The sequence below is a fragment of the Syngnathus leptorhynchus genome, chromosome 4, assembly GCF_054491065.1.
Source record: "Syngnathus leptorhynchus isolate UIUO chromosome 4, UIUO_Slep, whole genome shotgun sequence".
In the NCBI taxonomy this organism is placed as follows: domain Eukaryota; kingdom Metazoa; phylum Chordata; class Actinopteri; order Syngnathiformes; family Syngnathidae; genus Syngnathus; species Syngnathus leptorhynchus.
Genome location: NC_141198.1, coordinates 11238095 through 11262073, shown reverse-complemented (window position 1 = coordinate 11262073; position 23979 = coordinate 11238095). Strand labels below are relative to the sequence as shown.

At 44.7% G+C, this 23979-nt stretch overlaps 1 protein-coding gene across 3 annotated transcripts in view; it reads left to right on the top strand.

The window, feature by feature from the left end:
- The window catches only part of setbp1 (SET binding protein 1), a 30336-nt gene extending 11730 nt beyond the window's left edge, over nucleotides 1-18606 (top strand). For all 3 annotated transcript variants that reach the window (XM_085910366.1, XM_085910368.1, XM_085910365.1), the window contains exons 3-7: nucleotides 10592-11013; nucleotides 11359-13290; nucleotides 13370-13574; nucleotides 13666-14722; nucleotides 17766-18606. In XM_085910366.1, the coding sequence (XP_085766492.1) occupies nucleotides 10592-11013; nucleotides 11359-13290; nucleotides 13370-13574; nucleotides 13666-14722; nucleotides 17766-18274 (4125 nt within the window). In that variant the 3' untranslated portion in view covers nucleotides 18275-18606. The remainder of the gene's footprint in view (nucleotides 1-10591; nucleotides 11014-11358; nucleotides 13291-13369; nucleotides 13575-13665; nucleotides 14723-17765) is intronic.
- Nucleotides 18607-23979: the final 5373 nt, after the last annotated feature.

Genomic DNA, 23979 nt, shown 5'->3' with positions numbered 1-23979 from the left:
AAATGGTTAGCATTTGGATGTCGGCGCTTTATCTCCGACTGGGATGCCGGTTGGTGACCTGAGGGACTTGATGATCTCATAAAATAGCGGCGTGTGTGTCCGTTTTGTGCTTTTGCGAATGGTTCTGCTTGCAGAGAGCAAGTCTCAAGTGATTTATGAATGTTTATGCTCATGAAATGATGGCCTCTAATATAGCCTGACCAAACGCTCACATTTTTGGTGTCTGGTGTCATCCCAGGGAAAACGGCCAGCCTCTTTATTGTGTCGTCCATCAGTTTGAACTCTTTGAGAAAGCAAGAGCTGGGAATGTTTTAAGGGGCGTTTCTCTGTGGTTGAAGGGGGAAGGGATGTATGTATCGTGTGTGCCGATGTGTGTGTGTGTGTGTCTGTGCATGTGCGCAAACTGGGGAGGGGTAAGTGATTTAGCACCGCTGAAACACCAGCTGTCCATCTGCTCCTGACCCCCATACACATTTGAAACACACACCGACACCCAAACTGACACACACACACACGCACGCACACACACACCTCATGTCTAACCTCTGATCTGCTTTTGGCCGACTCTCAAACCTGAAGAACCGTCCAGACAAAACACATTCTGTTCAGTCTCTCTCACCAAATGTACACACACTAAGATGCACACACATACACTCACACACACACGCATGGAGCTTCCGCAGTCTTCATGAAGCTAAGCAAGACTGCTCACTAATCAGCTCTGCTACTGCTGGGGGTCTACATGAATGACTCTGCAAGGTCAGTCCCAGTGAGCACTCACACACTCACTTACACGTTCACACAAACTCACAGATGCATGCACAAATACACGTGCACACAAACGCAAGCGCACACATTTGGGAGACACAAAGGAATGCAAAAGAAGAGATGAACTGTGACCCGAATGGACATTGAAAAGTCGAGGTGATAGCTGGGGATTCCACATTTGTGAATGTGTGAGTGTATGTGCATGTGTGTGTGTGTGCATTGTTTGTTTGTGTGAGTGAGTCGGGGTTGAGACAACTGGAGTCTGGCCTTTGCTTTCTTTCCCTCGGGGCTAGATTTGCTTTTTGCCTGTGGGTTTCTGTGAGTTTGTGTGTGTGTGTGTGTGTGTATGTGTGCGCTTGCTTGCGTGTGTATGTATGTGCGCACTGACCATTTGGTTGGGACTGTAGCTAATTTCTCAATCGGACACACGCACAAACCGTCGTCTCTATTTATCGTAGAGGTCAAGCCCCATTCATTCACCATTGTGCCCTGCCCCAGCAGGTCGTTGTTGCTCTTCAGGCAGATGTAGACAGACTATAATAAGCGGTCCGGCTCAACGTTCATCCGAATGAAGGCCTGCCCTTCCTAATCTTAATAAAATTACGTAAATGCCAACAACTTCAGTGATGATAAATCATCCACTAATGTTTAAGTGGCAAACATGTTGCTTCGTCAAAGCCTCATGTTTTTCAAAGGGTAGCATTATGTGTGTGTGTATGTCGGTGTGTATGTGTGTGCATATTGAAGCGGAGTGTATTTAGTGGTTCAGAGACATAGTCCATTAAGGATTTAGATGGCTATGGGTCAAGGTTGATGGAGAGTCAGGTGCAGTATTGACTTTCGTTATGTTTCACTTGAAATGTAAGTGTGTTTGTCAGTGAAATCTGATGGCCCCATCAGCTGCCTGGGACCTGCATGTGTGTGTATGTGCGTGTGTGCATGTGTGTGGGGATGGGGTGAGGGTTTAAACACGAAACCATGAGGAGAGGACAGTGACAATGTGTCGTCCAAAGCGATCTCGGTAACATTATACCGTGGTCAATATCTTAAATCATAGGTGTCAAACTCAAGGTCCCGGGGCCAGATACGGCCCGTCACATCATTTTAGACAAATTGTGCATCGAGTACAAATTGTCTTCACTTTAAAAAATATTGCTAGCCATTTTTATTATCATTCACCTTTTTCACCAATTTTTATTCATCTCTGATTTCCAAACTAGTTCATCAGTTTGTTGTGTAGCCCATACTGTGTATAATATAAGCCGTTGACAGTCATAATGGCCCTCCAATGAAAACTATAGCTACGATACGGACTGTGACAAAAATGAGTTTGACACCCCTGGCTTAGATGATGTTAAATCAAAAGTCAAAGTTGCCAAACATGGTTCCTTGCCCTATAAAAGCTTGCAGCTAGTTTGAAGTGATTATATAAACTCTGACTATAGATAGATAGATAGGATTATAGGGATAGATATGCATATTTATTTATATATTTCTTTCTTTCTAACTTTCCCAATCTTTTGACGTGCTTTTGTCTTCGTGTTGTGGGATCCCCATCCAAAAGGCCCTGTGTAATCCACCCAAACACAAATTCTGCTTATTTGACAGTATATGCCCCAACAAGTAGAATTGACATTTATGAGTCAATCCTCCCTCCTACTTTCCTGCTGCTTTAGTACAAGACTTTGTAAAGTAATCCTTCTGTAGTGCACTCTTTATTTATGCTAGTTGTCTCCTTAGGATGAATTTGGACATGAATAAATGATTGCAATTGTGTATGTCTGTCTATCCCTTGTCTACGTGTTCGTCCCTTGAGGCAGCTCAGACTAAACAAACAGCTGTTTCTATGAGGCAGGGAAAAGCCACTAGAGTCTTCTGTTTAGTGGTCCGTTTCAGCGCACGCACACACACACACACACACACACACACACACACACACACACACACACACACACACACACACACACACAAAAACACACACACACACGTAAACACATTCCCAAATTCCCCGTGCTACTCGTCTTTTACCTGCTTTGCTCTGTTTTTTTTTTTTTTTTTTGTCCCCTTGTGTTTTTGACCCTCTCCATCTCTCTCTAAATTTCCCTGGGCTCGCTGCAATACGCGCTTGCTCTCAGACTGAGAGGAATGTCACTCCATGTGACCTCTCACCTACAACTAGGAGGGGAGCCGTTCTAAAGGAGAGAACGAGGGGGCAGCTGCAGTCATGTGCCCAGCCCCGGAGGCAAATGCACACATTGCACACAGGGCCAGGTTGTTAGCAAAGCGCGCACGTTTCAGTTCTTGTGTAAATGCACAGATGTTGCTTGAGTTGTGAGTTAAAATGTTCTAGATGATGCTGTGCGTGCGTGCGTGCGTGTGTGTGGAGAAGCAAGTGGAGTGCAGCCCAACACAAAGCCGTTTATTGTTTGTGTGAGGGGAGCCTGAGGGGAGGCGGGCAGCATGATTGGTTAAGACTATTGTGTCTCACTTTGCCCATTCTTGCTGTCACAGAGGATGTCATTACATTGGCTCTCTAACCCGCCGCCATTGCTACTGACAAGCCGGGGATCATCTAAGGACTTTTCAGAGAGGAATTATCCATGGCAGAATCAATTATAGCTCTTTTTTAATTCAATCTTGAGCTCTGCCAGTGTTGCTCAGACCATGTCAGCTTTACATTGACCCGGCTCTTTGAAAAAAAGAAAAGAAAACGTTTCAAACAGAAGCAAAAAAGTTTTTTTCAAACTCTTTTTCTGCAGTTCTAAACATATGTGGAGAGACCTCTTCACCACATTGTAAATATTGACAAATGTTGCCCCACTATTTATTTTCTCTAAATGGTCAAACGGCATGCTCGGATCGAAACGTCTCTAACGAGACAATGATGTATTGCATGGAAATAAGTAATCAGTCAGCTCATTTTTGCCTGTGTCAAAGAGGACGCGTTTAATCTTAGCACAGCTTCTGCCTTGAATTACCCGTCATTCCACACAGGAAGTCATCCTTTAGGATTGAGGGCAGCTCATGGCTCTTAATTGTTTCCGCTTGTACAAAAGCCATCTGATTGCTTGTACACATTCCCTGCGTGTGAAATTCTTTGAGTTCACTTTGCCAAACAAGTGGATTGATTATGCTTCTACGTGGAAGGCGTGTATGCGTACGTGCGTATGAGTGGCACCGCATGTCTACTTGTCCTTTGGGATGAACAAGTGCATGAATAATTCTCTATACTGGATGTCAGCATTGACTATGAAAGAAGTAAATGGCTATCCATTGTAGTGCTATTCACAAACCCCCACATGTATATGGATGCACACACACACGGGCGCACACACACACTATTAAAGATAATAGCAGGGATTAGACGTATACTTTGTGTAGCATGTCAATGTGTGTGTGATTACTGCGCACAAAATTGGGGCTTAATGACATGCTGCAGTTCTGCCAATCGAAGGCTTTTCTTCCGATTGATTCATTTCAGTGTGACAAGAAGACTCGGGTGCTTTGTTTCTATCTTTAGGAGCACTTCAATCTGCAGTATAACGGCTGTAAATGTGGGAGGGAATATTTTATTGCAGACCCGCCGCCGTGCATTCAGTTTTGTAGTCAGCTACGGGATAGATTTACTCCAGTAAAATATGCAGGAAACAACAAAACACGCAACAAGTATTTTCTGCTGCAGGATGAATCGAGAGGCATTTTCCAAACTTTCCCACCCAACTTTCCCAGAAGATGCTTTGGCTGGCGCACATGTCACTAGATCGAAGATAGTGAAGCTTTGTCTCGGGGCAGAGTGCAAACACACGTGCACGCGCACCCACACAATTTTATGGCACTGTGCCCTGATCCCAGTGATACGCTGTGTCCCACCTTGACACCACCAATCCCTCCCCCCAAACCTCTTTTCCTTCTCCTCCCTCTTTTCTCTCCCCTACTGTGGGTCTCCTCGGGTGCATGAATGGAAGTCTTTATTCCCGGGAGAACTGGTGGGAAGAACGAGAGCGGGAAACAGGGATGTGGAAGGGGGGGGAGAGATTGTGTGTGTGTGTGTGTGTGGGGGGGGGGGGGGGTCTGTGAAAATGACCATAAGATCAACACGGTGCTATGGCTCTCTCTCTATCACATTTCCCTCCTATTCTGTGCTTGCCCCTTCTGCCCTCCCCCTTTTCTTGCCAGTTTTTAAGTGCTGCAGATACAAAGCTGTGTTAGAATTCATGGTGTTTGTTTGCAGAAGGGCTTTGTGTGTGTGCGCGCGTGTGTGTGTGTGTGTGTGTGCGTGTAGCTGTCAGAAACACAGATCACAGGGAAACAGCACTCTGAATGGAGTTTGAGAGAGACGGGGGGGCTGTAGACGGGGAGGTGGGGGGGTGTAGTTCCCACAGGAGACGAGTGGTCAGGTTCAGAAAGGAGAAAAGCGGGTAAGAAAAGAAGCGACGAGACACGGGGAGGGGGGGAGCTCGAGGCGGGAGACAACGGTGTGTCGTGTTTGTATGGGGGGGTAGATAATATCATGATAAGGTGTCAGAGGGAACAAATTGCAAATGTTCAGGCAAACTCACTCCTTGTTTTTCTGCTGGTCCTCTTCCTCCCTCCCTTACTGCTGCTCTCATTCTTTCACTAACCCCCACCCCTTCTCTATTCTACCCCTCTCTCTTTTTTCTGCCCCCCCCCCACTCTCTCTCTCTCTCTCTCTCTGTCCCTCTCCTCTTTGTGTATCTGTCTGGACAGCTGCCCAGTTCCATACACAGGGAAAAATGAAACACTCTAACCACCGGGCATGCTGCCAAATAAAGGGCTGCGAAAAACTATTTGAAGGGCAGCATGTGTGTGTGTGTGTGTGTGTGTGTGTGTGTGTGTGTGTGTGTGTGTGTGTGTGTGTGTGTGTGTGTGTGTGTGTGTGTGTGTGTGTGTGTCTTGCCCCTGTGTATACGTGCGCATATGTGTGTGCCTCGTCGTGAGACCTGGGTGTGCCCGTGTACTGGAGTGTTCTTTCCCAGTATGCGCTAGTACAGCCAGTGTTGCTCCGTGTGAGGGGAAAAGTTCCACCAGTGAGTTTATACAAGAGTGGAAAACAAAAAGGCTGCGGGAGAGCAACGCTGTAGGAAGGCAAACACGTTGCAAAATGGAGGTGAGGGGAGTGAAGCCCCCTTTTGTTAATTTCAACATCCATAATTGTGTTTACCTGCTGTGTTGCCCTCTCACATTTGTCAAAAGAATATATGCTGACTCAAGCAATTTGTCGCCTCTCCTTCGGGTGATTGCAGCTCTTAGTCACTTATTATCCATGACCTCCTCCACTGTGCTCTCTGATGGTTACATCACCAGTGGGAGGGAATTTGCACACGTCCATATCTGCCTTTGCCATTTGGGTGGTAAACTGCCTTTGTAAGACCACTGCATGTTATTACAGTGCTGACCCAGAGGAAGACATGCGAGGAAAAAGGTTGTTGACCTAGCTGAGGAGTATGACCCTTAACCCCTCAACACGGGCCTTAAAGCCTCGAGGGAGAGTTCTGTGAAATACAAGATTACATCAAATAGGCATGTTTTAGGTGTGTTCTTAGCGGTATAGTCAATACATATGAGCTCAGAGCTGTGTAGAAAGGGACCGGATTGCTGCGCTGTTTTCTAAATCCCTGCCCCCTGCTGGAAGTCAGCGGTATCATCCTTGCCTCACAAACCACATTTCAAAACAAGAGCGTGCAGAGAGGGCAGACCTCTGCCAAGGCTTGAACACAATAAATGAATGAGCGTGATTTAGGACCTTGGAAGATAAAAGGAGGTTAGAAGATTCAAAGGAACAAGAAGTCCAAAGAAGAACTGGATCGACACCTTCTTGGCCTGATGTAGGACACGTTTCATTTTCCAGCTTACTATTTCGAGTACCTTGTTAATTTAATGCATGGGTGATGTAAACCATCGTTGGCTGCTGATTGCTTGAGCAGATCTGTTTGACAAATTCCCAAAATACACACATGAACATGAGCTTATTCTGTCGCTGTGCCTTAGTGCTGATTGCTGCATTATTATAGCCGCTCCACAGTGTCCACTTTAGTGCAGTGTAATTTGTTCTTGTTGCCTTAGTCCCCTTTAGCCAAGAGCCACAAACCAACAAGTAGTGGAAAGCTGGCCACCCTCTGTATTAGTACTTGATGTACAAAATATGTTCACCTTTTTTGGATAGATCTTCCTTTGGTTGTCTATATTGTAGGTGAGGGGAATACTGGCAAGTTTATTTGTAAAATGTTGCCCAAGTGTAATCAAAACATGCCAAATTAGAGTAAGCCCGGACATGAATAATAGAAAGGATCCCCCTCAAAAAAAAAAAAAGCCACTAAAAAGCAACATCACAATTACCGTAAATTCCAGCACTTTGCAACACGAGCGCTGCAACAAATAGTGAAAATCTGCAAGTCACTGAGACCCAAACTAGTTTTAGGGTTCCAAAAAAAGGTTTGTGACGGTTCACAGTACAGAGGACAAGCTGCATTCAATCTGCGGAACCTTCCGAACAAATCATCACTGTGATGTTACAACATGGCCTGCAATATACTGACATGAGGCCTTTGTGATATGTCTCAGTAGAAATATGTGGTCAGACATTTCTATTCATTTCATCATTTCAGATACACGGCAGTGAGTTGCTCACATGGCAACAGCCCTTGCAGCCGCCTGACTCATAAGACTATTCATAGTTGTTTGTGTCTCTGAGAGTGTTTTCTCTGGAAATGAATCATGGATTGTTTGCAGCATAGAGGAAAGGGTAGAAGCGAGGAAGCTACGAACAAAAAGCTGAACCGGTGCCAATAAATCTACCTCAACTCGAAAAGTGTGGGGGGGGGTCTGTTTTCTTCTTCTTGTATTTCTCCCTCCTCTCACTGGTAAGCACAAGATCTATGTGTGTTGTCTTTATTATCGGTCTGTGGCCACTTTGTGGTTAGTGGGGGAGAATACATTTTGTTAGCATGTTTGTGTGTGTGTGTGGGTGTGCTCGTATCTTTTTAACCAAGACCATTTTATTGTCTGTCTGTATCTCTTGGTCTACATTAACCTGCAGCCAAAAGTCAAATGAAATTGTGGATGTGTATCCGATTCTTGTCACGGAGCCCAAAAGTATTAATTCCTTCTTTATGTTGCTCTGGACTGAATACGTTTGAGTTTGACATGGCTAAATAACAACAACAAAAATGATGTCATTACCATTTTTCTAAACGTGAAAACTTCTATTAGTTAGACGTGTAGCTAACAATAAAAGCAGAAAGCTTTCAGGGTGAAAAGCAAGCGTGTGAAAGAGAGGATGGAAAATCCATTAAAGCCATTAGACAAACATTGCCCATAGCCAATACAACCATTTGGAAGGTCCTAAAGAATCAAGAAACCACCGTTTTCCCAAGTAATAGACACCAAATGACTAGCTGAAGGACTTGATGACAGAAACATTATCAAGACGCTGTAAAGAAGTCCAAAATCCAGTGTCAGTGACAGCAGCAGCACAAAGGTATCAAACGCTACAAGGGAAAATTCAAGCCACTCATTCGGAAGAGGCAGGCTGGAATTCCACGCAAAAAAACAACCCAAAACGATTTGATGAAAAGATGCGACAGAAAGGCCAAAGTTTGCCAACGAAATTTGAAAGGATCCTCCGAGCTCATCCGTGAAAGACGGTGGAGGTAATGTCACGGTTGGCCTTGCTTAGTACGAACTCACCGGTCTTCATTAATGACATAACACACGATGACAGCCGCAATAAGAAAGCATTAACTTTTCATGTCAAAGCAAAGTATTTTCCGTCTACAGCTAAAATTGACCACATGCTCCAATAGTTGGATTAGATGCGTCTGTGTCAAACAGTCGCAGCACAAAGCCAAGTGTGTATGCGGACCCCGAACGCTCCAGCATTATTAATCATTCATGCAGCTTGCGTGAGTGTGTGTTCTCAAACGTCCATGTTGTGTTAATCAGGTTTCTCATGCTCATGAGAACGTGCCATAATAAACAGTCTCTGCTGCAAGCGTGCAAGGACAAACCCAGTGTCACTGCCTGCTTGCCTGAGGGAGAGGCAAACGGGGGAAAACCAGACATTGGCAAGCTCAAATATAGAAAATAAGCACTTTCTCTTCCAGTAAGTACTTTGTGATGACTATATTATATATTCTGAGCTGGCTGTGTGTGCAATATCTGTCTGCAAGAAGCTAATTATCGGTCGGGCAAGATGCTGCTAAAGCATCTTGATTAAAATTGGCGCCCTGGCTGCGCACGTTTAGGTGTTTGTAAGTCATCGGGCAAAGGATACAGGAAAAATGTTGACAGTGTGTGCGCATCTATCGCGCTTGCGTGCCAATGTGTACATGCTGAGAGGCTCGCCTGTGGTTAGGTTACATCTCCCTGCAGCGCAGCAGAGCAGTGTTTTGTTGCGTCATACTGAGTCTGTTAATAACAGGCTAAACCACAAAGGCCGTCCGCTGCTCCATTTCTCATCTTCCAGCAGACGCTGATTATGCGGCCATGACACGTTAAGCGCTGTATTGTTGTATAACACGGCGTGTCAAGCCTTTTCATTCCCAGTGGTTGAAAGTGAACTAGATGTGGATTTAAAGCTGGCTGAAACTTCTGAGGAGGTTGAGCACCTTCTCTTCCAAGATGCTGCTTAGTTTTGATTTCAAAACGTTTTTCCCCGTTTCAAACGTATGCATGAACAGATGTAAAAACAATCAACTAGTGCTGCAGGTAGGAACTGGGGATGGGTTTAATCGTTACAAATGGTTCGTATTACAGTGTGAAATGTTCGTATTTCAGGATTCACATGCAATTTCTGCAGAAGTTGCACATTTTCTAGTATAAATAATTTTCTCAGTCATGTACAAATGCAGGTGTATATGCTAATACGTGGAAAGACAGGACAGGTGATCTTTCATTTCATATTCCTCAGTTGATAATCAAATCATCAAGGTCATTTTTGTGAAACTCAAAAATACATTTTAATTTTGAAGGTTTGGCTGACAGCAATTATTTATTATTTGGGTGTCATAGACACATTTCAAATGCTTTTTTGTTTTATAATTGGTAAGGGCTCTACAATAAACTCATCCTCAATTATATGTATTTTTTCCTTCTATGCATGTCGAACACATTAGCACAATCAACGCAATGTGGTTGAAAACACACGGCGCACTGTAGAGAGCAGACCTCATTTGGATCGGCGCCAAATGACACTCTTTTATCAATACTCACTTCTTGGATATGCCTGAAATTTGTCATTAGGTTTTGTTCCGAATTCACAGAGAAATGGAGGGCATGAAAGTCCTATTTTGCAAAATGAATGAACACGAGCTTTAACAAAAATGGATGAAAACAGAACTCCCTCAGTGGAGGTAGTAATGATGAGAATAAAATAACAATAGATGTTACGACCGTGCATAGGGCGGTCAAGGACACAGCTCAGTTCCACAACTGTGTTTTATATACTGTGTGCTGTCAGACTCCCCAACACCCCTCCCTCCCTCCCTCCCAGCTCTCGCAGCATGCAACATCCTTGCCACAGGAATTTAATTGCTCTGTAAACAAGCCTTTTGTTTGGTCTGCTCATGCACACAAGCTGTATTTAAGGCATCAGTCAGCCAGCCAGCTAGTAGTAAAAAAAGAAACATCTCAGAGAACAACAAGTCACTGCCAAAATATGTCATATGTGAGCTCTATCTCATTGTGAGATATCAAATTGTTATTGTTAAATGGTCACTTATCGTTATCATATCCTTTCCTTTGCCCTCTCCTCTGCGCTTTGTGGTGTTGCAATCACTCATTGTTTCTTTTCTGTCTTCCACAGACATATGAGCGCCAGTCCAGAATGCCTGAGCAGGGAGAAGGAGGCCTATTGCAACTACTAGGAGACCCCTCTCTACCCAAACACCAGGCCCGCAACGTTCTTCTTCCCGCATCCACTCTCTCCCCTGTCCAACCATTGCAACACGCCCCCACGCAACAGTTCCAGCACATTCAGCAGCACCAAGTCAGCCCAGACTGGATCACGTTTAGAGCACCTTCGGTTTCTCCGGCCAATCCTGCAGATTGCGAGCCAGCCGTAGAGTTGATGGCAGCCGGTAGGAGTGCAAATGCTCTAATGGATTCAAATGCACCTTTCCTACGAACTGTTACGCAAAGCCACTCACCTCAGAGATCTTTGACGCCAGACCTTCAGTTGCCAGTTGTTACAGATGCCAGTATTCTCAACCTTACCTCTCTCAGCAGGTATTTGCACTTCACTTCATTTTCATTCCATAGAAACTGCAAAGTCCTCTTGAAGAAAAGTTTATTTCGTGAACCATGTCCTTAAACCAAAAGTGTCAACCCGAGTTTGAATAGGAAACTTGCGGTGATACGACATGATAGCTTGACTCTAAATGTTTGACTCACACGATTCAAAAATAACGAGAACAGAGTTGATGCAATGTCATTTTGTTTGCATGACTGATGTCATGGCAACCCTATTCTCTGCTCTAATCCAATTCACGGTACCGTTTTTGTAAAAGATGAAACAGTATTTCCACGACAATTGGTTTTTTTCATCAGTATTGTTCTGTGTCCTTTATTCAGGGGGAAAGGTTTGCAGGAAGCTAATGATCAGCTCTTTGGGAACATCAAGAGGAAGTATGGCAGGAAGGAGTCCCAGAAGATGCTTTCTAATCCTCACAGTGCTGACACGCTGTGGGGAAGACAGTCCGAAAAAGAAACAGGAAGCCCATCTAATTCAGAAGACAGGCAGCGCTACAGACAAGAAGAGACGACTGAGCAGTTTCATGAAGAAAGAGAGCATAGAAGAAAAGATGAAAAAGAGCGAACAATTACTGGTAGGAGAGCGGATGACGAGGACAGAGGGATGCCCATGCTGACAGAGGAAGGAAAAGGAAGAAAGAGGCGGAGAAAGCCTTCTTTAGATGAGTCCTTTTCTATTGAAGAGCAATCCTTACAACGACAGGACTCTAATACCACGGAGAAGTACCCGCATAAGCCTCCCGAACCCAAAGTAGCTCATAAGTTGGACATTCACAAAAATGATTCCAGACTTCCAAGTCAGGGTGAGATCGGTGGAGAAAAGACGGAGAAAACCGAAAGACTGGACAGAGGTGAAAAAAGAGTAGACAGGCCAGAAAAGGATCATTCAGCTTGGAGTGGGACTGATCCAGAACCAACTTTTAGTATGAACAGAATGAAAAAGATCCCAGTGAGTCGTCCCAAGACCAGTATTGACTCTCATAAACACAGAGATCTTGCCCTAAACATCAGCAAACCAAGCTTCTCCACGAGTCCCAGACTCCCCAGTCCAAACCCCAGCCCTAGCCCTAAGGGAAGTATGAGTCCGAGCCTAAGCCCTAAACCCAGGCCGAACTTTAGCCCTAGCCCCAGACCGAGGGCCACCCTGAGTCCGAGTCCGAGCCACAGCACCATCTCTACAGTCAGCTTCAGATCAGGCAAGACTAAAGACAGATGGTCATACCTGAAAGCAAGAAGTCATCATTGCATCACCTCACCCCAGAGAGACAGCTGCAGTAGTCCATCGATGGTATTCGACCCACCCTCGGCCTTCCCTATAACCCCTTCTAGTCCGCTCTACGCAAATACCGACAGCCTGACCGTCCACATGCCCCTCAAAAGAAAACGAGGACGCCCCAAGAAACAGCCCCTTCTAACTGTGGAAACCATCCATGAGGGGACATCCACTTCACCCCTAAGCCCCCTAGCACAAGAAACCCCTGCCGGACTAAACCGCAGGAGGAAGACCCATCCACCAAACGCAGCAATGAATACAACATTAGTCCAAATGGTGTCAACAATCTCCAGTTCCAAGTCCAGTGGACCGAAAGTAAAACGTGGCAGAAACAATTCAAAGCCAATAAATAAGGTAAAGCTTGGCAAGATGCAAAGCATCCTGAATGAAATCCTCTCCAGCTCCAGTAGGAACAACGCTCTGAAGTCTCCTTCTGCGCCTGTTACCTCTGCTATGAACGTCATGGCGTCCACCATCGAGGCTCGGCTGGGCAAACAGATAAACGTGAGCAAGAGAGGCACCATCTACATCGGCAAAAAGAGAGGCCGTAAACCCCGAGCTGAAATGCAAGGCTCTATCCCTCCCAAAAGTGTTAAGGACAAGCCCTCCATGACCGCGTCCTCGTCCAGTCTGTACGAGAGCTCGATTCTAACCGCCACCACTTCCTCTCCCAGCTCCAGTGCCCCATCGATGAGAACCAGCCACTCTGATGCCACGATGCCTAGTCTGCAGCCCATCTCAGCCCTGCCCCCCAAACCTTTAGCCAGAGGATTTCTCTCTGGGGGATGGAAACTGTCACCTCCACGTCTCCTAGCTAATTCACCCTCACAGCTTTCAGAAGGTGCGTCGGTGAAGGAGGTCACCTTGTCTCCCATCAGCGAGTCCCACAGTGAGGAGACTATTCCCAGCGACAGCGGGATCGGGACCGACAACAACAGCACTTCGGATCAAACCGAGAAAGGCCCCGCCTCTCGGCGCAGGTGCAGTACTGTTTTGTACATCGCTAAGAAACTCACAGCGGTGCTGTTGTTACATAAACGTTGTGCTCTGTTGCGGCAGGTATTCTTTTGATCTATGCGGGTTTGAGGCCGCAGAGGCTGCTGCTCTCGAAGCGACTGCCAGAGGAAACAGAGCTCGAAGTGAACGACAAGCCGCTGCGGACAACTTCCTTTCTCAGCAGGAGAAGAAGCAAAAACATAATCGACGTAAGAGGAAGTGTCTTCAGAGCCGGGATCAGCTTCACTTTCTCTCCGAACTCGAGGAGGTTGGCCACTCATTTGATTACTATTTCAGTGACGTGATATGCTGTCAAATTGATATTTTTTTCCTAATCCTCTGCAACTCCCCACCTCTAGGTCGTGTCAAAGCTCCAGCAGCTACGAGTGTCTCACCGAAGATATACCTGCTACCCTCAGAATCCCTACCCCTCTATTTTCCGCCTCAACTTTCACCATTACTACCCGATCACCTATGACACGTACCCCTGCGACTCCGGTCCGTATATTCGCAGGAGTGCTGATCTGAAGGCCAAGAGGAGACGGGGTCGTCCAGCCAAAGCCAGCGAGCCAATCGCCTCGAAAATACCTTTTGTTCAAGGATACGGCTATCCACTGGAAGGGGGAAATTACTATGCAGCACCGTTTGCTATGCCTTACACACCCCATCTCAGCTTAGGCTATTTCCCCCCCGCACCTCCGTTCTACCTGCCTCACCACTCCCTCGGTCATATTCCAATATCACCCTTCATGAGACCCGCGGTCCCCCCTCCCAAGGCTTTCCACTCCAGTGGACACGCAAAACTTCAACCGGGGGTCAAGCATCGCAGCATCTCTGGTCAACTTCAGGGCCCCTCCGCAAGAGGGGAGGCATTGGGATCCATCGGCAGTAGTAGCGCAGGTGGTCTCGGGGGTGGTGTTCGCCTCCATAAGAGGAAGCACAAGCACAAACATAAGCACAAAGAGGAACCCTTACTTTCTCCACGGGACCGGCAAGAGTTGGGCGGACTCTTCAGTGGAGCCAAGGCCAGTTCACATCGCAACCTGCTTGGTGACTCATCCAGTCAGGGCCCTTCCAAGCATCAGGAGAAGAGGCCCAACGGTCGAGGCTCAAGCCTGGGCTCCGCTTTAGGGATGTTCGAGTCGGAAAAGGCCTCCTCGCACCCCCTTTCCGATGGCCACTTCCACTTGCGTCCGACGGGACAGCCAATGAACAGCTTCATGAGCAGCTACAGTAGCCAATCACAGCAACAAGAATCACCGTCCTTCCTCTTCTTGGGGTCAGCGGAGAATGAGTGTGGTTCAAGGAGTAGGAAGATGAGGCCGACTGTGTTTGGAGATCAAGGCCTGATGTCACTGCAAACTGCCAGGCAGGAGCCAGTACAAATGAACGAGCGCTCCAGTCCCCCGCTCTCTGGTAAGAACCACTTACTGTGCATTAAGATAATGGGAACGTGAGCACTTACATTCCACTACATGCTTTATCACTTCATGATACTTCACAGCCATGTCGGTACTCAGCTTCCAAAGCTGCTTCTTTGGGTTGAAAGCAGTCAGTGCAAGTCAGTGAAGATTGTTGTTGTTGTTGTTGAGTTGGTTTCATATGGAAATGACAAAGAAGTTGAGATTGGAATTTTTAAACAGATATTAAAGTAATTACGAAAACAATACTAAATGTATGTTTAGTGTCGTTGCCAGAATATCATTGACAAATTATCTGTCATTAGCCAGAATATGAATTATTTGGGGTTTATTTAATTTAATGCTGATTTAATGGACGTGTTTATTAGTTATAATGTGAATTATGAGGGATGGTGACATTGGTGGTTTTCTTCTCTGTTGGTGAGATTGCAGAAGTTTTCTTATGAGCAACACCAAACCAGCTCAAAAGCGCCTGTTAAGCGCATGTGTAACCTGTCAAGACTTTTAGTTTGGCCAAACGGGGAGCATGTTTGCCGATAAAATTGCTATCTAATGAATGATTCTGTTCTGTTTAAGTCTCTGCTGGGACACCAATTTCATCCCCCAATTTTTTTTTGTTTTTTTAGTTCACAGGGTGTCCCTAATTTGGAATGAATACAAAAGCATAAAATACATAAATATAAACACATTTAAAAACATTGAAAGTAGTAGTCTAGTCTGGAATTACCACAACCAAATGTGCTTGATTTCTTTTTTTTTTTTAACTTTCTGAATTCTGCTGCTTTTGAGCACATCTGGCTTGCGATCGAGAGAACGTAATGCATGGATGGAGACAACTATAATTCACCAATCTCTCCCCCCCCTCTCCCTTCCTCCGCTCCTGCCAATGCCTTTGCCAGAGATATATTATTCACACAGTGTGATTTATTTTCTACAGACACGCCGTAAAAAGCCCTTGCCTGTGTTAAAAGAGCTGGCTGGCAGCCAGGGGTTTAATGACTGGGGCCTAGTCCAGTGGCGGGGAGGAGAAGGCAAGGGCTCAGTTAAAATACACCCACCCCCCACTACCACCCCCAGGGTATCCAGGACGGATGACTCATATATACATTACCCCCCCAACCGGCACATCTCCTTGTCCATGTTTCCCTTCCAGTTTATGTCTTCCATCCTCCTTTTACAAATTTTTTCCCTTATTTTCCTTGGATGGTTTGGAATCCATATGCAGACTTCTCCTTCCACATCATCCTCCCCCCCTCACTTCCCTCTTTTTTCCAGGTCTCCCCTCCCCCTTGCTCCCCCATTACCCTCTCCTTTTCCTATTCCCTCTGCCCCTCCTCTAGCATGACTTACTGCTTCACTTCACAGCTTTAGTCCAATTAAAATACAGGCACATGTGCACATATGTACAAGAACACACACATGCATGTATATGCAAGCACAAAAAGTCACATTAAACACTGCAATGGATGTAGCGAGGGTATTTTAGCTCCACTATCTACTCAATTATGTTTTACTAATATTTCTTCATTACATCTCATTGACGGTTTTCATCCATACTTGCACTAACCCTGTTCCTCGACTGAATTAATGAGGGCAATTTCCTTTCAGTCACATGCTTGCACCTCTTGGTGACGCCAAGAAAGATCTTATAAAACAACAGTCGTCAAAGATCAAACCTGCAATGTGTGTGTAGCAAGGGTTTCCCATTGCGCAGAGAAACTGGTCGTCAGCGCTATATGGACCCTCGCGCTGCTGAAGGTCACCCGTTTTATGTTCCGTGTATGCAGCTCATAAATTTCATCTACTTGGTCTGCGCGCGCGTGCGTGTGTGTGTGTGTGTGTGTGTGCGTGCTTTATGTGTGAAAGACAGAGCTCAGTTGAGCTGATAACGTGCACAGCTCATAAACTCTTGATACTTATTGCTTTCTACATTAGACTAATTTCATTGTCTGCCCCGAATTCTCAAGTAACAATAGAATGTGATGTTCCTGGGGGGTGGTCAGGCCTCACTTTATCTCAATTCATTAGTAAATAGTACCTTAGAATGGAACTCGAGATCCTCATGTACCGAGCTCGGTATCAAGATTGAGGTCTTAAAGCTTAAGTGAGATAAGTGGAATGTAATTTTATGGCCTTTTTTTGCAAGCATTATTTCACTGTGGTAAACAATACATAACTAAAGGAATTATACACAAAAAAATAAAAAAAATGATAATTTCACCAAACTTTATACATTGACCAAGAAAGAACCCTTTACATTTTAGTGAGGATCCAGATAAAGGAGGAATTTTCTCAAATTTTAAGGGGCTCATCCATCCATCCACCAGAATCATAATGATGCTGCTATTCTTTTTGTCATCCTCTATGAATAACGAAATATTCTGCCGATTAACAAATGACATATCTTCGAAGGAGTCGGGGAAAAATAGCAAGCAGCATTTTGTCTGCATGCTGCTTGGGGACTGGTGGCTGATTGCGCTTTTCTTCCTCGTTGGTGGTGGTTCATTTTGAATCGCGGACTCAATGCCCAGACAGAGGGGGGGCGGGGGGGCTGACGGGCCTTAGAGAAGCAAAACAAAAAGAATGACAGAGCGGGACCAAGCTCAGAAAGAGGTTACTGAAATCAAGAAGGAAATTAAAAATTGCAGCGTTAATTATAGCGTGTGTGTGTGTGTGTGTGTGTTTGGATGGCTTTTGGCAGCATTTGCTCCAGATGCACAAGGTTGTGATTGTGTGGAAACATTTGAAATGCTGGAAGGAGACATTTCTGTGGCTTTCCTCCTCTCTGCTCCCGAGCAGACAATTACAGGATAGGATATGCTCTCCTGGCTCAGCTGGGCTTTCAAAGGCTTGCATGAATATGTCAAAATTAGCAGGAAGCTCTTCAAATCAAAGAAGAAAAAAAAAAGATGTTCCCTCCATGAGCAAAATTGGCATCATGTCTTTCTTGGCCATGGAGAGGATGTTCATTTTAATTAGGAGTAGAAAACTCTTTTGCCAGTTCTCTTTATTCACCTTCCTCGCTTTGACTCTTGCAGGTGCTCCCGGTAAGCGACGGTACAAGCGCAGAGAGGTGGAACAGATCCAGAAGGAAGTGAGAAGGATGCATTCTTTGAACCTCGATCATGTGCAGAAGATCCTCCGTGCCAAGCGCCTGCAGCGACAAGCCAAAACCGGAAACAACATTATCAAAAGACGACCCGGACGGCCCCGAAAACAACCGCTGGATGATGAATCCGCGCCGATCGTGAGGAGGGAGGAGGACCGGGCCGGTGGTCGCGGGTTGGACGTGTTGGCCGCTAAAAGAGCTGACGGAAGGACTCAGGGGATGCCCGTTCTGGAGCGCTGTGATGAACCCGCTGGTAGACAGAGCCTCAGGCCCACTTTGACCCCGGAGCCTCTGGAGTTTCCCAATCACGATTCCATTTCGGCTACCATTGAGAAAGTGGTTCACGGAGCCCGGGCTCTGCCTCCGCCGGCCAAAGGGGGCAAACGCAGGGGCAGGGGCAACAGCAGGGACAACCTATGGGCTCCCTCCAATCAATAGACTCGCTGGAGAAAGCAACTCTGTAAATGAACATCCTTATCAGACCCAGTGCCCTTAATCCGGTGACTCCGTGGTGCACTTTGATTTCGGGGGGAATGACACAGGTCAGAACACTCGCGGTGCCAGCTCTCAGTTTGAACGTGAGCCTTTTAAGGCTTCCTTGGACCTGCATTTAATAGGGCACTATCTGGATTCATTTAATCCTGAAGAATTGTGTGGTACTAATGAAATTGTAGGACATCGTGTGACTCTTTATGTATCTCATACAGTCATGTGTATGGTACTTCATGATACTGTATCAAAATGTGGCGTGAGCCATATATTACCAGCAATGGGAGGGTGGGAGGGGTATACAGGGGTGGGGGGGGGGGGATTATGATTCATATAAAACTGTGCAGCTCAGCTTTCTTTCTGCCTTTCTGAAGGAGCCTGTCAAAGAGAATACAGCAGTAATTAAGCCACCTTACCCTTGTACTTTTTCCTGGTGTTTACTCTTACCGTCTGTGGCGTCTGTGTTACCCCCTCCGAGTGAGGATTTTATCAATCCACCCCTGCAGCTTAATCCCATATCCTTTTTTGCCCCTTCACCTTCTCCCAATCTAGAGATTTTATCACCAATACAGGAAAGGTTGACAACCTCTCCTGGACGCTGACCTAAAGGCAATACGGTGGACGAGAGCGTCCTAGACTGTACATAGACAAAACTTCAACTCTCGCTTGCCTTGTCCGACAGGAAACCGGCTCACAGACATGTACTGGAATTCAGTATATCCGATTTCGTCGCTGTACTATAGACAATGAACGTTGCATATTGTTTCTCTAACCAAAAACAGACATGGATGCGACGCAAGACGAGTTTGTTTTCAGATAGAAACCACATGTATTCAGTCATACACTCATAATTGTGTTTATATCTTGGGCGGGAGGGGGAGGGGCGTTGTATACAGTGGGAATATCAGGTGTGTTTATGTTTTTTTTTGTTGTTGTTGTAAACCTTAAAAGTTGGTTTAATGCACTATATAAAAAAAAAAAAAAAAACTGTACACTTGCATCAATCAAATGCAGCACTTAAATGCTTGTTCCAGCCTTATGGTTTTTGGCCTTGGATGGTGTGGATATCCATTCCGGAGAGCATGCATTACTTTTAATCAATTTGTATATGCAGGCTGCGCAGCCAAAAGCGTCAAATCGAATCCCCGGCTAGGAATTGAATGGAGAGGGCTCACTCCAATCTACTGTTTGGAAAAGCTGACCCCACTCTTTATGCTTTCATTTCAAAAGAAATATTTTTGGGACAGAAAATCAAGAATCCAGTATTTTGAAGCCAAAGTCTCAGTATTAATTGTGAGGGCGTTTTCATTCAACAAAAATTTAAATCAGCATTTTTATCCTGTTGGAACCCATGTAAATCAACCCCGTTGTGCACTCTAGAATGTAGCCAGGTTTGCTTTCATGTCAACGTGTACTGTGTCTTTTTACCAATCTAGTGTTTATTCCGTATATAAAGAAATATTATTCAGTGTTCTATTTCAGGAGATTCCGTTTTCTTTGGACAGGGTGGGATTCTCAGTTGCAGCAGCTCAACTTGTGCCTTATGATTTCTGTTGTTCTCTTTTAGGAAATGACATTTGACCTGAGAAATACAGTAGCGAACGGAAAATAGTCATGATTGTGCACAGAGTATCGCATGGATCTTGGATATCGGAACCGCAGCGCCATTTGACACAATTTGGCCGAAGCCAGCGAGAACGTGGCGACTGGTAAATATCGCGTATTCCGTGTATTTTCGTTGGTTGGTGTGTTGTTTGACTTTTTGTCACCGCTCTGCTAGATGACTTTCAAATTGAAGATATTTCGTTACAGTTCACTTCTATAACGGTACCACTTAAGTATAATCAGGCTTTTCAAACTGGTTATCAATTAGGCTTCATGAAACCTTGATAAACTGCTCACGGTAATTAAAAACAGCGCAAGCAAAGGACTACCTGCCAAATTGTTAGCACCTACTTAGCACTATTGCTTCAGCCATCTGCCAAACAAGTAATTCATTGTTAATTTATGATTTGTATAGGCCTCCAATTTGTTAGCGGCTACGTGGAGATGACAAAATCAAAATAAGTATGGTAGTATTTTTTACCAAACAATGACCCCAGTTGGCAGAAGGTGTTGTGTGTATTAATGATTCACAAAAATTTCCCAACCGAATTGTTAGCATCATATACAAACTATAACGATGTTGTAAAGTGGAACTCGCATCTGCGTCGTGAATTACGACGGCTGTATAATTAACAAAGGAGGCTGACATGTTCACAAATCCTTGTTAGTTATGCACTTAAAATGCATTTCAACAAACAAAGAGTACCAAGTGGTCTTGTGTATTCAACAAAATGATCTCATGTCACAAACACCGGAATTATTTTGTAAAACAAGTTGCGCATAACGCAAATAACATTCAATGTATAGTGCTACGGACACCTACAAGACCGTTTTCTTTAGAAACATTCACCATATGTTTCCTACTGGTGAGGTGGGAAATCTGGAAAGAAATTCCCTGAAAGTTTCAAAATTACCCAAAAGCCAAGCATATTTCAGGGGGGGGCCCAGTGCCCCCGTGTCCCATCGCCAGTTCTGCCAGTGACTATGCTCATCTGTAGTCATGGTGTCCATGAATGGTTGAAATTGTGTCATTAAAGCGCAGTATTGAAGCAGCAGTCTTTTTATTCAGAATGCTTCAAAACTGACACACAGTTAATTTGGGGAAAAAGCCATTTTGGTGGCGATCCTACACATGGATCTACATCTAACAAGGGTCATTCATAGCCTGGCGAGTCAGACCATTGCCGTACCACCGATTGGTCTCGTGTGGAGTCGCATTTCTGAGCAAACAGTTGAAAATAACCGAATCATCAAACAGCATACGTGAGTGACGTCGAAGAAAAGATCTTCAATCTTTCGAAATAAATATTTCCAGTTCCGTCGGCTGATTCTACGTCTTTCTAGTAATTGAATGCTGAATTAAAGAGCAAGTCAACCCCAAAAGTTTCTTTACAATATCTTATGTCCCTCGCTAATTTAAACACAGCATTCTGCTTAATATTATGTTTACAGAATATAAGTTAAGCAGCAAAATTCACCCGTTTTTATCTATCTCAGTTTTGCCACTTACTGTCGACTGATAATGACATCACAGTTTCTCGATTCTCAGATCGCAACCAATCACGGCTCAGTTTCAGAAAAACTAGTGAGCCGTGACTGGTCGTTAATGGCCAGACCTAAACCCTGGTACGGTATTGGGTCTGGCTTGCTAGGCTAAGTAATTCAAACATGCCTTATCCAACCCCCCCCTACTTCCCACTTTTCGACCTGAAATGGGAGTCCCTGCAGAACAACAACCATTTTGCCCGCAGCCTGTTGAGGAAGTACAGTTTGTTTGTTTGTTTGTTTGTTTGTTTGTTTGTTTGTTTGTTTGTCGGGTAGCTCTCTGAGCACCCTCCCCTAATACACAACCCCTAAAACTCAACTCATCCCCAGTCGCTGTGTGCTTGACCTTGCCCTGCGTGAAGACTCACAAGGCTCTGCAGTGTGCACTGTGGTATGGCAGTAGTGTGTTGCTTGTCGAGTCAAACATCCCAGATGTTGTCTGTCTTTTTGTCTCTTATCTGCTACCAGCCAATGCTCCGGTGCCTTCTAACACTGACAAGTATTGTCCTAAACCTGAGCTTTCCCATAGACCCGGTCACGGGTTGTGATCATGACGAGGGTCGGCGGTATCGTTGACCAGCGGCTCTGATTTTGACATTGTGCGTTGGCAGCAGCTCGTTCATGCCAGTAATCTATTAGCGGCTAAGCAGGGATACGCTGTAATGGTCCCTTCAAATTTGAGCATTCTGTCAGGCAGAGCCTCTTATGTAGTCATCCTCGCAGGTTGTAGAGTCACATTTGTAAGCAGATGAATCGGTGAGAAAAAAAAACCAATAAATGTACTTCTTTAGAGCACAAAGTGAGGGCATATTTTAGTTTGTATACATAGTGAATTTGAGCCTTTTTCTAGAGTGGCTTTCCTTTCTTCGCATGCTCAACTTGATTGTATGCATAAGTATTTTAGACGAGCCGAAAGTTGAATTTGGAGCAACACTTGTACATTGTTTGATATTTTTCTTTTTGTAATGAATTTTTTAATTCACAAAGCATTTTTTGTACATTGTATGAATATGGAAAAAAAAAAAAACCTGCAAATATTTGACATATAGATGAAATACTAGATGCGCATGCGTATGCATATATTCTTCACCGTATGTATGTGCGCATCTACACATATATTTTGTATTTGCATTTGCTAGCATACAGATATATGTCTTTAAGCACATATATACATGCAATGTATATGTATATCCATGTCTGTCGGCATGCTTTTGGTCATGTTGCTCTTTCATGATCTTGTAGGTATTTTTTTTTTGTTTTGTTTTGTTTAACTTGGTTTTCCTGAAAAAGAAAAGCTCATTCTTTTGCTATCCTTCTGTTGGCTGGCTGCATTGAGCACTTATTAAGAAGAACTACAGTTGAAGTTGTTCATGTTATCCATTGTGTGAAATAATAAATGACTTTATTGACATCTTATCATCGTGCGTATGCTCTTTTTTTTTTTTTTTCTTTATCCCAGTCAGGGCCGCGTTGGTGCTCTCCGCCGTGCTCTGGTTGTTTATATGAGTGCTCTTTACACTTGACTTTAAATGTCAGATGGTTGGAGTGAATGGAGCTTTACTAGAGAGAATCCTCTCACCAGATTATGCCGCAGTCGCTCACTGATACGCACACGCATACCACACACACTTACTTACCCTTATTTGCGCAACGGTCATGCCTCCATCTCTAAATCCTTCGTGCACTAGCCCATCGCTGTTACTTCTAAGTGGACCGGGCTGCAGGCTTCTTTCCTATTGGACCCGGTGCAGTGGGAAATGCAACACTATTGGCTGCAGCCCACTAGTAAAATTCTTCTTGTTACCATGGTTGCAGGGTGAGCTGCCCAAATGTGTTTCTGTGGTGTTGATGGAACCGTTGGCATTGCTGGTGAAGGGGAAAAAAAAAGAAAAATCCCCCCTCTGATGGAAGTCGGGCCTGCACTGAAATTCTGCTCTCCTCTCCTGCAGACACATGAAAGGAGGAAGAGAGCAACAACATGCAGTGTTTGTGAGTTTAATATGTCTCATTTGTTTTGAAACAAGGTGATGTTCACCTCGCACTCCTACGCAGCAACTGCATAGAGATGAGATATGCTACACAATCAACAGGGAAGGTGCTTCTGAATCAAGCACTCACAGCAGGACGTTAATGGAAAAATGGAAACCTGGAATTCAGGTAAAATTTCATGTTCCGGAAAGCGTGATTGCTGTGCTTTGATCCACTTTTTCAACCCAATGGGCATAAAACTGACTTTGCCCTTGTTCAATGAGTCCTAAACCATTTTAGCAACTCAAATGAAGCTGCTTTAAATGTGCATGAAATATATTATAGACATTATCTGAGTGGCAATTATTCATCTTACCAAAATATTCTGGACAATTGTGTTCTTCCAAAGTTGTGGGAAGAGTTTTAAGTTCCTGCACGACGAATCAAGATCTCAAAAATCAACCTTGGATGAGTTTGCTGTGGAAGAACTTGAGAGCTCTCTCTCCAATTTTAATAATTAGTGGATTTAGTAAAAT